The sequence below is a fragment of the Pholis gunnellus genome (genome assembly GCF_910591455.1).
Source record: "Pholis gunnellus genome assembly, chromosome: 23".
Lineage (NCBI taxonomy): Eukaryota > Metazoa > Chordata > Actinopteri > Perciformes > Pholidae > Pholis > Pholis gunnellus.
In genome coordinates this window covers 3,362,157-3,379,902 of record NC_136550.1, presented here as the reverse complement: position 1 = coordinate 3,379,902, position 17,746 = coordinate 3,362,157, and the positions used below count along the sequence as shown (strand labels likewise).

The 17,746-nt window shown below is 41.9% G+C and overlaps 2 protein-coding genes across 3 annotated transcripts; both read left to right on the top strand.

Moving 5' to 3' along the window:
- Nucleotides 1-354: 354 nt before the first annotated feature.
- LOC306714629 (uncharacterized protein) lies at nt 355-7,867 on the top strand. Of its 2 annotated transcripts, XM_079184699.1 has the most exons (7): nt 355-729; nt 3,575-5,612; nt 5,793-5,854; nt 5,957-5,995; nt 6,601-6,786; nt 6,970-7,220; nt 7,570-7,867. In XM_079184699.1, exons 2-7 carry the CDS (start codon nt 3,717-3,719, stop codon nt 7,737-7,739), a joined length of 2,604 nt encoding a protein of 867 aa, XP_079040825.1. In that variant the 5' UTR covers nt 355-729; nt 3,575-3,716; the 3' UTR covers nt 7,740-7,867. The 2 variants fall into 2 exon arrangements, with proteins under 2 accessions (XP_079040825.1, XP_079040824.1); XM_079184698.1 differs by lacking the exon at nt 355-729 and having other exon boundaries at nt 742-5,612.
- On the top strand, nt 7,750-17,169 carry LOC306714630 (uncharacterized protein). The gene is made up of 26 exons (XM_079184700.1): nt 7,750-7,878; nt 7,970-8,104; nt 9,054-9,152; nt 9,289-9,326; nt 9,815-10,022; nt 10,419-10,503; nt 10,589-10,623; nt 10,718-10,816; nt 10,921-10,958; nt 11,099-11,240; nt 11,675-11,855; nt 11,943-11,962; nt 12,578-12,730; nt 12,841-12,969; nt 13,061-13,099; nt 13,360-13,485; nt 13,582-13,711; nt 13,802-13,972; nt 14,116-14,150; nt 14,511-14,675; nt 14,780-14,914; nt 15,179-15,217; nt 15,317-15,457; nt 15,814-15,902; nt 16,064-16,087; nt 17,024-17,169. The coding sequence occupies exons 2-26, from the start codon at nt 7,994-7,996 to the stop codon at nt 17,130-17,132; spliced, it is 2,541 nt and encodes an 846-aa protein (XP_079040826.1). The 5' UTR covers nt 7,750-7,878; nt 7,970-7,993; the 3' UTR covers nt 17,133-17,169.
- Nucleotides 17,170-17,746: the final 577 nt, after the last annotated feature.

Below are 17,746 nucleotides of genomic sequence, written 5' to 3'. Positions count from 1 at the left end.
CTCATTCAGCCCCTTCCTCTTATCTAAGATCAGGTCACAGTGGAAAAAGTACCATCACAATAAACAAACAAATAAAGAGTGTTAAAACTAAATAAAGTATGTTATTAAAGTGGCATGTGTGTATTTAAAGAGTGTGTATAAGGGTTAACTGGTAGAAGTGCCACAGAATAATTAAAATACCAATATGTTCTTAGTTTTTAATCAGAAGAAAATCACGCTTGTGTGTGTTTACAGGAAGTGAATGTGCCCTCGCACCGCCGCGTGAAGCCAGCTGGGTTACAGAAGTAGAAACGACTTCCTGCCGAAAAACCCCCGCAGCTGTCGGAGCTCAGATAGAAGTTGACTAAAAAAGACCGCAAGCACGAGCTCAAAAAAACAGAACCCTGCAGAACTGTGGTCATTCGACAATAACCACGCGGACACCGGAAGAATTTAGAAGAAAGAAAGCGATTATTCCTAAACTACTACCTGAGCATTTTAAGTCAAGTGAAACACGGGAGCGCGCACCCTTTAAGAGTAGGCGTGCACTCAGCGAGAAACATTGCGGAAGGTTTTTACAAACAAGATAACAAAATATAAAAGACACTCTGAGCGCGTTACTTCCAGGAACCCTCAGCAAAGGGACACCGTATAATCCACCTCAAGAGGCGCAGAGGAGGCTGCTCGTGAGCTCTGAATAAAGGACAAACAGAGAGAACGCGGTAGTGAAGACAACAGGAGGCGACTAAGGTAAAGAATTACTTTTATTCATTAAAAACAAAAGAAGATATCTCGGGTTCCTTGGTAAGAAAGTAACTGCATTTTAAAACCAAGATGGGGAAGAGTGTAAAAGCAAATTGGGGAAATGACATCAAGACGAGACAACAAACTTTCGTTTACAGCCGCCCGCGCGCGCGCGCGCGCGTGTGTGTGTGTGTGTATCATAACTAAAAGCTTATCCACACACACAATCTCATTTTTTTTGTTGTTATCATATCATGTTAAAATACTTTGTTGTCATCACTATTACGTTGTCATATCTTATGTATGTGAATTGTTGTGTTCTCTATAATATTGTGAAATGTTAATATCATGTGACCCCGTGTGTCTTCTGCCTCTTCCTGCACTGATATTATTTATCTCTGTCATCTTTGTGTATTTTAAAAAAAAATTGTGCTAACCAAGAAACCACATCCACATTTCTCAGTTTAAAGAGAATAATGTGAATAATATGGTCTGAACGTCTTCAAAAAGTCGGTGAAGCAACCTGTTAACCATCACCGTATTTTAAATGCCTTTTGAATAAAAAAAATGCTCTCAGTAAAAATATGTTATAATTAGATATGTATAGTAACACATCAACAGGACAAAGAAGACCATGTGACACAGGCGACAATAATTCGTATTTATTAAGCGACAAATAACATCAACAATGTTCTTTAAATAGAAATACAATGAAATAGAAAATACATGAGACTCCCTTTCCTTCTTTAAATGCCCCCCAGGAGCTTCAGACGGTCTGCCATATTTAAAGTGGACATCATAATTTGTTTTACTCACTTCCTCCGCATCCCAACTGTATGTCGCCCGACTCGCTTTCTGTCCTGTATTTTACATGTAAAATGTCCTGAGTTTGACCCAGAGCAAATGAAAAAGGAGCATTTTATACAGGGAGCCAAAGCTGTGTTTAGTATGTAAATAGTAGGAGACGGCGGGAAAGGGGAAGACCATGATGAGACGCATAATGTAATTACAGGTGGGAACAAAGGCAGGGAGGGGCTTTCACATTCATACCTGCAGTAAGGACACACAGTTGGCATTTGATCATGTCAAGGTGCCTGAAGTAGCGCCTAGGCGTCATCCAAGCTGCTGCAGCTACAAGCTAACTGTCTGGGAAGAGTTTAGCACCGGCACTGTTTATCTTCTCCTGTTCTGTTATTCCATTCAGGAATGTTCCTCCTATGGGGGAGTTTGAGGTCACACACAAACGAGCACACCTCTCTCTCTCTGTAGCCCTGACATATAGTGATACTATGACATATAGTGATACTATATACATGACATATAGTGATACTACCGTATTATAAGTGCAGCTTTCATGATGCTTTATACCTCCATGTGAAAGTAACAACAGTGTTTGTTACACAGCACGTTATAACTGACATAACTTAAACCATAAAGACACAGAGAACTGGTAACGCTTTGTATGACGCCTATATCTATAAATCATTGTGAACATACGTCTAGTGTGTTATAAACTGCTTAAATTACTGTATAATCATATAAATACTCGTAAATATTCATATTCTAACAATAATCATAACACATTTTAAAGCTCACTGACTTTTTCTTTGGAAGGATCATAGTGTATTATGATTGTCATACTTTATATGCATGAAACGCATAAAAACAACACTTTTCGATTAAAGAAATCTTGGATTACTAAAGCGACCAATTTTTCGACGAAGAGGGGACAGCCATGCTTATAATACCTCATGAATCGCGTGATAAGTTGTCATGATTATAAACATAGTTTGTGTGCATGTAATGCATAATAATGTGTTATAAATGTGCTTACAATGCCTTATAGACCGGACCTTCATATAAATTGTTACGTAACTTTGGCAGTTTGACTCCAATATAGAGATTTTAAGGCAAGTTAGAACGATGTGAGACAATGAAGGGTAAAAAGCAGGCAGCAGAATAGTGAACTAGGCCACGAGAGGGAATTAACCAGAATCCTCAGCTCTAACTCACACCAGGGAGCTGGATCTCCTCCACGTCTGCCGTACGTCAGATGCCTCTGAACACAGCCGCCTGCACCCCCTGTTCACCCGGACCTGTTGGATGCAAGAGCCTGCTCCACCTCCTTATCGACAGAGTGGAGTCGAGACCTCCACCTCCAGCTTCGTTGATACTCGTGCAGGGCACCATGACGCGGGAAGGTGTTAACGTGCAACGCGTTGTTTACTGACGTATCCTCCGAACCACCGAACACCATAAACCAACCGCCCCCGCTGGTGACACTCGCAGATTATTTTGTTTGGTGTTTCGGAGAATACTGCAACAAACAGCGCGTTGAGCGTAAAAGCCTGAATGCGTGCTCGTAGTTCGCACGCTATCTGTGGAGGCTCGGCCAATGGTGCCCCGTGCGATTATAAACCAAGCTTCATTCCTCGAGTTATAACGTTTTTGACTCTGGAGCCCCCGTGTTGGTTCCGTGGATAGCTTAACTTCGATGTGCAGTTTTTGAACTTATCTTTCACTGTGTGCACCATGCTCTGAGCATTATGAAGGTGTGACGATACTGTAAGAGATTATTGTCTTGTTTGTCTTTTTTCAATGAGAAATTGCAAAATGTTCACAATAAAGGATGTTTGTATGATGTTGTGATCCCACTTTTCGAGCAGGATCTCTTGATATTGCAAGAATGCAGACTAAGGACTAAGAGTGGACAACTCAATACAAGACCTTCCAGATGATGGCTCTTACCCATCCAAGAAGCTGATGTCTTTCCCATTCAATAAACCCTTCCTTTGTCTATTTTTCAGCTTTGCATTGCTATTGAAGCATTGTGCCCATTTTCCTATTTCAGGGCTCCGAACAAGCCACTTACTTGGAGGGCTCCCTGGGAGCTCGCTCTTTTACTGCCAGCATGCTGCCTCCTTGCAGCTGGCTCCACTGAAAGCCTAGATGAACGACGATCTCGCAGTTGGCAGCCGAAGATCACAGACTCCATGTCCCATCCCCTGTATAACCCCTGTGCCTCTGGGAACCAAAGTTCCACCCAGGGGCAGTATGGACTCTCCAGTGGACAGCCAGAGAAGGACCCTCAGAGAGCGTCTTCTAGTTCTGGACCTGGGTTCAGCTTCAGCTTTTCTGGAACTTCTTCTGGGACTTCTGCCAACTCTGGAGGAATAATCCCGTCACAGCTGCCTCAGTCGATGAGCTACGGGCCTGAACAGAGTAGGGCCATAATAGACGAGAACATGGAGAGATCTATAGACATGCATATTAGTAGAGCCAGTAAGGGGGTGAGGCTACTTGGCAAACCAATGCAACAGCCCATAGACTCTCGCTTGACCAGGATTCAAAGGGAGCGTCTCTCCTCAGGCACAGGGATGGTCTCCTACCCAACATCCTCAACCTCTGCCTCTCTAGGACGTAGATACCCGGGAGTTGAAAGTGGCAGTAGCTCCTTGGACTGGTCATCGAATTACAAAAGGCCCACTGCCGATGAACCCTCTAGATTTTATTCATCGTCTGCTTCGTCTTCTTTTGCAAGAAGTGGTGACAGTGTGTTAATTGCCTCCAGTGAAAGAGAACATGTAATGCAGTCTCTTCCAGGGTTAGGTCATTTTGAGTATCCATTGTCAGACAGATTGGCAGAGTCTGAATCAGCTTCTAACATCCTTCTGCGTTTTGGACTTGAAAAAGAGGACTTGGACCATCTTGCTAACTACCCTGAAGACCAGATCACCCCGGCTAACATGCCGTTCATCTTGCGGCAAATTCGCCTTGAGAAGACCAAGAGAGCTACAACTGCAGTCCAGTCGAAACCCTGTTCCGAACCCCAACCCTCCAGAATGAGTCACTCTGGTGGGGCAGGAATGCGCCAGGAGGAAATATCATCCGCAGTTCTCGAGCAAAGTAACGTGATTGACTGTGGACACACTGACAAATATACTAAAGGGGCTGGAGAGGAGATTGGAAGTATCAGTCGCAGTAGAGAAAACTGTGGTGGCAGTGGAAGTATGTTGCTGATTTACACTTATGGTAGTAGCAGACACATTGAAGAACCACCGCAAAAAAATACAACACAGGTGAAAAGCACTGCCTTGGGTTTTTCTCGTGACCAGGCGAGTGCTGTTTCCAGTCTCAGCTCTTTGTACAGTTCAAAACTGAGCTCTGTGGCTCCCCCAAGCAATGATCCGACAAAATTGCAGATCCAACCAAACCACAGTTCCCAAACAATCCTGAGCTCTTCTTCTCTGCCAAAGACAGACACGGACATCAGAGTTGACAAGTCTCAAGCCTCCAAACCCGATGCTTTGAAAGAACCAGAGGCAGATCGCCAGTCAACAACGAAAACCCAACCACCCTGCACTTTGCACTGTGGTGTGCATCCCAGCAGACCGGACCCTGTGCTCATTGGCAGTAATGACACCAGTGGCAATAAGGATCAGAATAAATCTAAAGCACAAGGGTCAATTGCTGAAAAGATTAAAAAGCAGCAACCAAAATCACAGATGCAACAGAAGCAGAAGCAGCAGACGGAGAAGCAGCCAGTATCACAGACGGGCCAAGCGATTTTGCCTTCAGTCTTTTCTGCTACCGAATCAGTTCCCCCTACTCCTCACATTCCCAGCATCACTGGTGCCATGCAACATCTGCCATTCATCCCGGTTGGTCCTCCCCCCATCGTTAGTCCTCCAGCTCTGCCTCAGCCAATCCCAGACCTGGTGGAGATCATTGATCTGACGCTGTCACCCTCCAACACGCAGCCTCCGACAAAAGTTTCAGTCTCCAAGGACCTGCCAACAGCGGCCATGATGCGTGACGGTGCTGCGGCCACACCGAGAGTCTTTCCACATACCTGTTGTCTGTGTAACAAAGAATGTCTTAACATGAAGGTGAGTGGAAGTCTGCACTCTGTTGTCTCTCCCTTTAGGACATTTCCAACACCGACAGCTATGCCATTGTTAAACTAACATCATTGTCTAGTTTTAGGTAGATGAAGTTATTGGTCATAACAGTTGTGGTGATAATTAGGCCTTTCTAAAAAGCTGTGCGTTTGATGTTCTGACTACTAGGACTGGGTCTACCACCACAACACCAGCTTTCACCTTGAGAGCTGCAAAGTCCTCCGTAAACGGTCAGTCTTTTTTCTCGTAACGTTTCTTTTGGCTTTGTTGACAAAATGTCGCCTCTTTGCAGTTTTAATATGTGTCTTTCAATTATAATTTTTTTACCACAGATACCCGGAGTGGGATGGTGAGATTCCAAGCAGGACCAGGTACATTTATTTAGCTGAGCAGATGCTGTGTTATTTTATTGATCTGGTACGTTGTGTTAACTCACACTACACGTTTTAATCGGCCTTTGTGCACATCCACAACGTGGCGTGGTAAGAAACCACGAGCCTATTATGTCCAGTGACAATTCCGATGAAGTTTATTTAACAGAGAAAGACACAGTTACTCTGCGCAATTCTATTTTGGAAATAAAGTAAGAAGGAAAAAAGAATATACAGCTGGAAGAAGACAATCCGTCTGTTCCACAGCAAAGTACACTTTTATATCACAGCAGTCTGAGCAAAAACATGTAAAATATAATCCCAATTATATTTAAATTGTACAGTTTAGAACAGTTATTTTTCTCTTCGAGCATTGGATTATTCAAGTGATTAGTCTGATGTTGTGACACCCATCAAACCGATTTGGCAGAAATTTGGCCCAATTGTACCAAGCTAAACTCTGCCCGAATCCATCCGTACAGTTTCTGCCCGGCTTTAGTGTTCAAACACTTGTTGTGAGTTGTGAACCAGTACTCTACTGACTTCTGGCAAATTTTCCTTTTCCTATCATTCATTATGCTTTTCTTGTTCGTTGCTCTCTTCAGTGCTGCAGGTAAAGATGCCAAGACCTCGCCCTCAACCTCTTCACAGACTTCCCGGCATCGTCAGAAAACCTGGTCCCGTTCCCGCTCTCATTCACGCTCACCCATCCCCCGTCAGCACCATCGTTCAGAGGGCAGACGGGAGAAACCCAGCAGCCAATCACGATCGCCGCACAGATACAGTCGCAGGTCTGTAACGCATACATTCTAATATGAGCAATAAGATTGGTGAACAGAGGAGAAACCACTCTCCACCTGCTTGTTAAATTGCCAAATATGTTCCTGCAGAACCTTTAAAATATCTGCTTTAACACCAGCGTTTTAACCTCTTGAGAAATCATCATCATTTGATTTAATCTGTCCTTTGATCAGGTCCAGGTCAGGTTCTCGTCCTACCTCCTCCCGCTATCGGTCACGTTCAAAGAGCTCTGAGAGACAACCGTCACAGAGGAGGAGAGACGAGAAAAGGTCCTCGCCAAAGAGGAGCTGTAAGAGACGATCATCTCCAAGGAAGACTGACGAGAGACGTTTGCCACGACGTAGGAGTGATCAGAGGCCGTCCGCTCGACGAGAACGGTTGCGCAGTAAAGAGAGATTGGCTGAGAAACTACTGGAAAATTCAGGTTTGAGAAATTACAAACACTGTAAGGACGCAAGATATGGTCGTTTAAACATTTAATTTACTTTTGGTTTGCTATAATGGAGAAGCAGTGCTTCTTACAGTATTGAGAGTATTTTTTCTTGCGCTTTCCAGTGGTTCAGATGTGAATGTTGACTTGTAAACCAAGTAGAAAACATTTTCCAGAGAAGAGATGGCAACAGCTCATAAACAAAGAAAGTTGTTGTCATTTTAAGATGATATGATCATTAACTGCATTTTTTCATCTTACAATAGAGACTCTGTATGAGACTTTGCAACCACCAAAACGCTGCTATTTTGTCTGACACTCTATTCCGTCTTCGTCCTTCTAGCTGTCCATTTGCTGTCAAACCAGTCGGACCTGGAGGCTTTGGTTAAAAGTCTGGCTCCTATCATACTTGCTGAGCTAGCCAAGAGGAAGTCCCCCTCCCCCCCCCCCGTCATCATCATCCTCATCCTCATCATCCCCCCACCCATCCCCCTCCTCCTCCTCCTCTTCTAATGAAGGGAAGACCACCTTGTCATCTTCTGCCTCTTCCTCTTCCTCATCCTCTACAGCAAAGAAGGAGTTGACTAAAAAGCCTTCTGAGGCAAAACCCAGCCTGCAGAAGAGCGAGGCAAGTTCTTCCACAAAGACTAAGGTTGGTGTGTGTGTGTGTGTGTGTGTGTGTATGTGTGTACCATAACCACGTATTGCTTTATAATTTAGTGTTTTTCTCTCTCTTTGCTCAGTGTGGTAAACCTTCACCTCCAACCATGGTGAAACTAAAAGGGATTCATAGTTCTGTCTCTCGCAGCGATGTGTTGGCTGCTTTGGAGCGCTTTGGAAAAACCAAGTCATTTTTACTGTTTCCGTCCAAGCTGGAGGTGTGTATCAGTGATGCCCACGGCTGGTTATTTGAGTGGGTCTCCAAAAAAATACTAATGGTCTTTGACAAATTGTCGTGGTAAACTTGTGTTTCATTTTATATATTAATTATGGTTTTATTCATGTATGTTGAAAATGCATCAAAACATGAAACCTGACTAAGGTAGTAAAAACCCGTCTGATGATAACATAAGATAACACACACACTACAATATGTGACTGTACATTTACAGTAACTTACTGTCTACTAGTTGCATTACTTTCACAGCAAGTTAATGTGACATTCTTACAGTACATCATAGTAAAATGACGGCTGTATTCTGTGTTTTCACAGTCACTTATGGCATAACATTTCTGTGATAGAGCAGTATGTCGTATTACTGCATTGAACTGTGATTTTACAGTAAATTACCCTTCAGATTATTTTAGCAGCATGTTGTAGAATTACAATGTAGTAATCCCACAATGCTTTGCAAGGTTCAAACTCAAATCTCCAGTGAAATACCCCCCCCCCCCCCGCATTAATTTCACAATAATAAGAAAGGATCCCAGGGAGAAGGAGGACAGTTCAGTCTTTCTCACACAGATAAAGTGAGCCAGGGAGTGAAAACAATGCCACAAATCATGAGACAAGGTCAGATGAAGAATTATTTTCAGAATGGAATGTAACAAAATGTTGTTAGCTAAGTTTCTCCTTGACAATCTGTTGCTTTTTTTTCGGCTATTTTATCCAAAGTATCTCTGTAACAAGGGAATCAAACCCAGACACCATCAGGCCTGTCCTGTGTCTGTGTTGACTGAAACTCTACGGGTTCAAATCACATTTATTAATAGTTTATTGTATGCTTTTGGCCTTTGAAATACAATGTAAGTGCATAAATGCTACAATTCCTCTGATTCAGTTCAAATAAATGTAACTCCAGTCTTGGAAACTGTGTGCACATGTAGGCAATCGTGTGTTTTGAGAAAGAAGAAGACGCAAAGCAAATGAAGTGCCAAACGAGCCTCGATGTGAAAGGAATTCAAATCACTGTTGTTGGAGGAAAGGTATCATCACACTTTTTATCTTTCCTTCTCTGTCCCTGGGAAATATGCATATTCACATTTGTCTAATGTAGTGTGGTCTCACTGTCAATTATCAGATGAATCTAAAATAACACATTTTAATTTGGTTTTTTTACAGGACACTGTTTGTGTGGAGCAAAAGAAGCCTCCTCTGAAGTAAGATATGTTTCTCACAGACGTCTCTTTAAGAGGAGGGAGGGTTGTACATCTGCTTCACCTCCCCCCTTCTATCTTCACCCAGGCTCCAAGGCCACTATGCTTACTCCCCTAATGCAAATGTTCGTTTTGAATAATGGCTGAAGTGCCCTTGAAAGAGGGTTGAGCATCTGACCTGCAGTCTCCCTCGCACATTGTCTCAAATATGCATCTTAAAATGTCAGGGTTTAACGAGCCGGCAGACTCGTCATGTCCACGTAAGGCAATTTTGCTTTTATACAGGTAATAATTCTGCCAAGAATATAGGCGTTTTCTTCAGTCTGATGGTTGTATTGTCTAACTTGTGTAACTGTCACTAACTGAAAAAAAGTTTGTGGAGTAAAAGTCATCCCAGGAAATCAACCTGTGAAGGATTGTATAGTGAAGAAAATATAAAACCATTAAAACTGTGACTTTCCATTTTTCCTTTTTCTCTCTTTTGTTCACAGAAAACCTTCCACGTCCAGCGTCTCCACACCTCTAAACACTTCCACTATCACGGGAAAGATCCTTCTCCCTACGCCTGACATGATTCCACTTGAACTGCCTAAAACGCCTCCATCTTCACCTTCTGGACCCGAAAGAGATACACCAGGCAAACTCCAGAAAAGTGCAGCTAAAGCAGAAAACAGCTCAGCCAAGCAAGACAATGAAATGGTAAAAACAGTAAAGTTGCCTCTGAAGGGAGTCGAGAGAAAGGCCGTGGTAAAGCAAAAAACACCTCCGGGACCCACGACTCCAGCAAATCAGCCTGATGTAGAATAAACCAAACCAGTCTTTGTCCTTTAGACGTCTTTTTTACTGCCAAAAAATTTCACATAAATATGAATTATAACCTCATATAACCACAGAGTCTTTCACACACACACTCACACAGTGTTTCCACTGTTGACTTTATCGCTCGACATAACGACTTTTCAGACACTCTTAGCGACCTTATTTCTAAAGAAGCGACAAATCTCGCAAGTTATTCAGACCGTCAGGAAGAAAGCGAGAAATATGCACAAATCTATGATATTGTAATTTATTCTCATGCATGCTGATCTCATTCAGCCCCAGGTGTTTCAAACAGTTACCTCGATTACCCCTCTGACTGTTGGCGAGACTATAGAAAAACACCTGCGTCGAGACAGAATAAGTAAGTAAGAAACTGTTTGTTTAACGGTCCCAAATGTCTCTCTCTCTGTTTCTTTTTAAACACTTTCTTTGTCTCTCTTTGACAGAGCTCTTCGACACAGAAAGCATCCTATGGGAAAAGGTAAGTCAAATCACAGGATTCACAAACGTGCATTTACTAAAGTGTCAGTTGTAGTAATGCAAAGATATGTGCGTTTGTGTGTGTGCACATGTAGACAATCGAGTATTTTGAGAACGAAGAAGACGCAGAGAAATTGAAGAGCCTAACGAGCGTCGGTGTGAAAGGAATTCAAATCACCGTTGTTGGAGGAAAGGTATCATCACACTTTTTGTCTTTCCTTCTATGTCCCTGGGAAATATACATATGTCAATTATCATATTAATCTAAAATAACTCATTTTAATTTGTTTGTTTACAGAAGACAGTTTGTGTGGAGCAAAAGAAGCCTCCTCTGAAGTAAGATATGTTTCACACAGACGTCTCTTTAAGAGGAGGGAGGGTTTTATCTTCTATACATAAATATAACATAACGTAAATATCCTGTTGCTCTAAATTTGCTTGAAATTTGCTTTCCTTTTTCTCTCTTTTGTTCACAGAAAACCTTCCATGTCCAGCGTCTCCACGCCTTCAATCACTTCCACGATCACGAGAACGGTCCTTCTCCCTACGCCTGACATGATTCCACTTGAACTGCCGCCACCTTCTGGAGCCCAAAGAGCTACAACAGAAAATGAAATGGTAAAAAACAGGAAAGTCGCCCGTGATGGGAGCTGTGAGAAAGCAAAAAAAAACAAAACATCCCCAGGATCCAAGTCCACGACTCCAGAAAATCAGCCTGATGTAGAATAAACCCAAAGATTCTGAAACCAAGGTTCAAGAAGCTGCGGCAAAAGACACAACCAAGGTTGTTGAAAAAGTAAAGGTGACAGTTTTTTAACAGGCAGAACTTGACAGAGCAAATTTCTGAATTACTGCCAAAATATTTCACATGGATGTAATTTATTAGCTCATTCGACCACGGAGTCTTTCGTGGCAACCACTGTTGACTTATTTCTAACAAGCGTCTAATCTCGCAAGTTATTCAGACCGTCGGGAAGAAAGCGAGAAATATGCACAAATCTATGATATTGTAATGTGTTCTCGTGCACGCTGCTCACAGTGATCTCATTCAGCCTCAGGTGTTTCACGTGTCTATACGCTCGCCTGCCGAATACGACGAACCGATGGAGATTGGCGAAATGGGAGCTGAAGTGGTGGAGCCCATTGAAGTCGGCACCTTGTCCACTGCACAACGACCGGGGACCAAGACTGTTGGCGAGAATATAGCGAAACACCTGCATCAAGACAGAATACGTAAGAAAGAAACAGTCATGGTCATCGTTTTGTATCAGTCTTTCTCTCTGTTTCTCTTTAAACATTCTCTTTGTCTTTCTTTCACAGAGCTCTTCGAGAAAGAAGAGGTAGGTCGAATCATTTGCACGAATCACCGCATGTAGTTTTATCAAAGTGTGTAAATTAAACTAGGAGATAGGAGGTTGTGCTTTAACACGAGATAGCCCAATGTGTATTTGGGGGTCGATGCTGTGATATTCAACATTAATGCGATTATTTTGCTTCTTTGGGCTATTTTGCTTCTCAAGACTTGTGGAAAGAAAACATCCAAAGTTGACATTCAGGTGTTTATTTTACTGCTTTGTCTGTCGATTTCTCTTAAATTCACCAAAAGTTAGAATTAGTTAATGCCTCATTTGCATATTTAAACACAACATCTCAAAGAACCTGTAATACAAAAGACAATTGTCTTGAATTAAATTGAACAAAGACAACTTTGAATCATTTGAAGACTTTTATTTTAATTTGCGAATAACTCTCTCGTCTCCCGATTAACAGACATTTTCCACAACAATAGTTTTGCAACTGTTGCAAATTTGCATGCAAATAGGGTGTCTAGGGTCTACTTTGCATTTCTGGTCGTTAATTCATCCCCCGCCCAGCGTTCTAAAGGCTTTCTTGTGCCTTGACTAGTGTACGTTGTGTTCTCCTTCTTTTATTTTACCTTGATTTTGGTTTTCCAGCATGTTCCAGGTAAAATCAAGCTGTTGCTCATCACCAACCTGCCGGAGTATCGGGACGGCTGCTACACCGAGGAAGACCTCGTCAAACTGCTCACGCCATTTGGGTTTAAATATGCAGAAGACAGCATCTATGTTATTCCTCAGAAGTGCATGGTAGGCACCAGGCTATGAATCTGCATCTCAGCCCATATGAGACTGATTTCAACCACACTGAAAGATTAAACATTTCTCTATACTGCTTTTGATATTGGTTTTCCTGTCAGGCCTTCTTCATGGTGCCAACAGCGGCCATGAGGCTCAACATAATGGAAGCCTCCGCAACGAAAGGCATCTATTTCAAAAGCTCTAAACTTGCATTCAATGCAGTAGTCAGCAGGATTTCAATGACACCGGTAAGCAGATTGTTCAGTATATTTATTGATGTGTCGAGGAAGGAAAGATGTTTGTATTTCAACACTGCTTCCTGTGATGTTTCTGTTTTAGATTGGATTTTATAAATCACTGATGAAGCTGATGAGTTTTGTAAGTAATACACACTCACACGCCTTAACTGTTTAGCTGGGGAAAGTAATTTCATCTTCATTTTGCAAGTTACACTTGGACTTAAATATAACGATGTACCTTCAGATGCATTGAAGAGTGATAACGCCGACATCTTAATTCCTGCGTTTTTTGTCTCATTCATTGCGACAATGCAGAGCAGCTGTGTGTGTGTGTGTGTGTCTCTGTGTGTGTCTTGTTGACCTTTTGGTTTGGATGTTCACTTCCTGTTCTTGGAGCAGCATGTGCTGGATGACGGAGGGAGAATCGTCTTCATCAAGAACATTTCACTGAGTGATTCCAGGGAGCTCAGAGAAGTTTTCAAAAGAGTTGTTTCTGTCAAAAACTTCTTGCCTCTCCTCAACAAGGTAGAAACAAACGCACATACGAGTACTGTCTGTTTTAAGTGACCTCCTCTTGGTCTTGCCTGTCACGAATGTGTGCGCTTGTGCTTTTGTGTCCAGGTATTTGTCGAATTTAAGTCGATTCGCGATGCTGATCGGCTCGGAGTTTGGTACAGTCTCTTGAAACAAGCCCCTGACCACAAAGTCTACAGGCTGAAGATACCATCCATCGGTCTAAAGTTACCACAATGTGAGTTTCTGTTTCAGGCAAAAACTGTGAATATGTTACCTGGATTCATATTGATTGATTCAGTCTCTGTGCCTGCTTGGGTTTTTGCAGCACGAACACTTCCTGAGAACGCTCTGCCGGACAGCAAGGATGTAGTTGCCGGTGCGACTATACCACCAATAGAAATCGGTGTTCCGCAGGGCAGCATTGGACCGTTTTGGATCCCAATGAGAACGCATCCCTTTCTGTTCCCGACCGGGTCGCCTTGTTTCTTCATCCCAGGTAAGAGACACCGTTTCTTACATTTTCGTAGTAACAAGTTTACTCTTGGGATTTGAATAAAATTTGGTTCTGCCAAATTGACCATGTTTGAACTTCTTCAGTGAAGTAAGTGTTTTTCCTTTTTGTTCACTTTTAACTCCAAGATTACCTGACGGTCAGAGGACAGGACGACATCGCAGTAAGCCAGCTTCACTCATACTTTCCTAGAAAGAATTTAGAAGACTAGACATTTCAGTGTGTACGTATTTAATCAATATTTAGGTAAATATAAGTATTTGATCAGACTCTTGGATTCAAGCTGGGCTTGTTTAGCTCCTATTCCCGCTGCAGTTGCACCACTTGCGGTGGCGTTTGGTTTGGCTTGGTAGTCGGAAGATGTTGTGGACACGCGGGTGATGCATGCTTTTGGTCATAAAGGCGAAGAAACACAGAGCACGAACAAAGATTGTTTGAGGGAACTACTGGCCGCCACATCTGCATGTGCCGCTTCATGGGATGGTTTAAAATTAAAACTTTATCGGAACGTTGTGTTTCCTAGAAGGCCAGTGGTCGTGGCGCCAGGTTCCCAACAATCATGTTGACCGGTTTGCCAGCGGGAAACTACGTCCACGAGGACGTGGCCAAGCTGGTCTGGCGGTATTTCCCCAAACGGAACCTTCGCTCCCTGTTCTACAACGTGGCGGTCTTACCTCTGCAGAGGAGGGTAAGCAGTAGAAACCGCGGACTGCAACTGGAACAAACGTTTTGATTGAACGGAGCTGTGTTGTTTGAATTTCATTGTTTTTCCTTTGCTCTCTTCATCGCCAGGCCTTTGTGTTTTTCGCTGATTGGACTTCGTGCTGCAATTTTGTCCAAGATCACATCACAAGTCCAGTTTGTGTAGACTTCTTCCCGCTCTGGGTTCACTTCGTGTTGGAGGACATATCTCCTGTATCCAGTGAGGTATGGACACTAGGGGAAACAACACAGGGCTGTAACACTGTCAGGGTCACGGTCAGACTTTCACAAGTAGACAGGAATCAAGAGGAATTTCTTACGTTATTTAGCACATTAACAGTTCATACCGCACGTGATTCTTTTCTTCTGTAGAAATGTCATAATGGAATAATAACAGATGTGCTCGTGTTGCTGTTGGAGGAGATATTCCCAGACAAGCACAGATGTGATTTTATATGCGTTTTGACGACTTTTGTGATCTTTTTGCAGGAAATGATGTACACAACTCTGATGAAGTGGAGCAACACTGTAAGTCAATAACCACTTATGTAAATCTTTTGTCAAGTGGAAGCAGCTCTTGATCTTTGGATCTCTGGTCCTGAACTCCGACTGTTTCTTGCTCTTCAGGGAGTTCCAGATCCATTGTTTCTGGAGGAGCGGTTGCTGTGTGTGGAGACCTCTGAGATGTCTCTGGACGTCATCGAGATGGTCATGGGAGTGGTGGCGTCCATTGCGCCCTTTGTCGGCTTTCTACCACTCGCCAACAGGGTACGAAAACACAAACGTTTGAATTTTAACAATAAAGTGTTGAGAGAACCCCCATTGAGTATCTGCAGACCTTAGAAAGGATTCAATTTAGTTCCCTCCAAAAGAAATACGCTATTTAAACGTCTTACATTTCATTTACAAAGGTCGTAAATATGTTTTATTTTCTTCAGTAGACAGTAACATTAGTTTATAACCATCTGTCTGAATTTACTCTTTCATATTTAATCAAATTTGTTTGAATTGTTTGTGCAACTGTTTGACTTGAATATACTGTAACTTCACATCCGATGATTCTTATGTCTTGTTGCTCTCCTCTTTCTGTTGCTTTTGTCCCGTAAACCTTTTCTTCATCTCAGATATGCATTGAGATGGCTGACTCCAGCGGTGTCACCAAGGTGGTGGAGAAACGACGCAATAGTCGTATCTTTATTGACATTGACTTTTGGTAAGCATGTATCCTTTTAAAATGTAGGGGTATGACACGGGGTGAAACTAGTTCAATTGCTCACGTCAGTGTTTAGCTCACACCGTCTCTGTTTGGTTTGTTTTCTTTATGTTTAAATTCTCACAACTAAACTGAGCAACTCCTTCTTTTTCTCTCTCCAGGGATGAAGTTCGAAGTTTTGAGCCGTGAGTATCTCACTTTGTAAAGTTAGGAGAGGGACAAAACATCTTTTAGTTGCCAAAACCTGACAAAGATCGATGTGATGACTGTTATGATGCGATGCGATGTTAGCAGGCGGCTCATTTTATTTATATGTCCCCGAGTTCAAGATTAGTAACATTTCCAACATCAAGTATGAACCTTTTTTAATGCAGCAACAAATTAATGAAAACGTCGACAGGAATTTAAATTTAAATCTATATTTGATACAGTATATAAATATTTAATTGAATAGAAGGGCCACATTGTCTATTTGAGTCAGATTAGGTATTAGATATCTGATATCTGAATCGGTGCATTTTTTATCTGCAACTATTAGTCGATTAGTGTGAAAACAGAAAATTAATTTGGCAGCCATGTTTTTCTGTTGATTAGTCCTTAAAGCCACTTTTATAGCAAATACGATTTAAACAAAAAAGTCTCTTTGGAGAGGATTTGCTGTTTTTCTCTGTTTTAAATCATTGTAAACGCATTCATCTTGTCTTCTTTACTGCTGATTGGACACAAAACAACACACCTTTGACAACATAACAAAGGACTCTGGGGAAATGTGATTTCCAGCACGTGATTTTACATTTTTCCCTTTTTTTCTGACATTTTATAGACCCGAAAAATAAAAAGATTTATTGAGAAAATGGTTTGCAGATGTATTGATAATGAAAGTAATTGTTAGTTGCCGCCCTCAACAATTTAGTAAAACGGAAAAGAAAGTGATTTTCATATAAAAACACTCACTGACATACATTAGTCATAAAGCAAGAGATAACTGAACAATTAATTTAGGGTCTGTAGATGAAAACTTGTACATTGTATTTGTTATTTCCTTAACAAAGTGTTATTATTCATTATTAAGAACCCTGCTGACATTTGCCAATAAAAATCCTTGTGTTTTGTAATTTTAGTTTGAAGAGCCTAAAACAGCGTCTACAAGATTCTGATGAGGTCACAATAAACTTTGAGCCGGACACCGTCAAACTCCCAGCTCTGAAATCACAGATTTTTGTTGTATAATAAACCAGGATGCACTATTGAATACATAAAACAATATGCTTCAAACAACTTTTCTTTCTTCTTTTTGTTTGCCTTGCCTTCACTTATTTACACTCACCGTATGCTCGATGAATAAGAAGTACAGTAAACACTCGCCAAGGCTGACAGAGCCTACGAAGAAATATTGACATACTACATATATTCCTGTTTGATTGCTGTACGGCACAGAACAGACAGAGAGCGCTGTGTGTCCAGATCAAACTGAGTTCAAGCTTTCAAATTTGCTATCGATGTAATGTTGTCACTTTCACTGTTTATGAGAAAGATGGAAAAACAGGAAACAATGGGACTGATGGAGAATGTGTCCTTAATAACGGTACTTTTCTGTTGCACACAGTAGTGAAATAAATCATCGTATTACATCATTATATTTAATAATTGAAGTACCGCTCTGGCGTCTCCCGTCAGCTCTGAAGTCATCTGAGAGGTAATTCGATAACACCGGCCTCTCCGGAGAGGAGCGTTTATAGGATCAATATGATCTAATTGATATGATGGAAGAAGCTGTTCTAATGCAGGCGGTGTCATTTAGACGTTGGAGGTAAATTCCTCTTAATGAAATGTGAAACATGAAT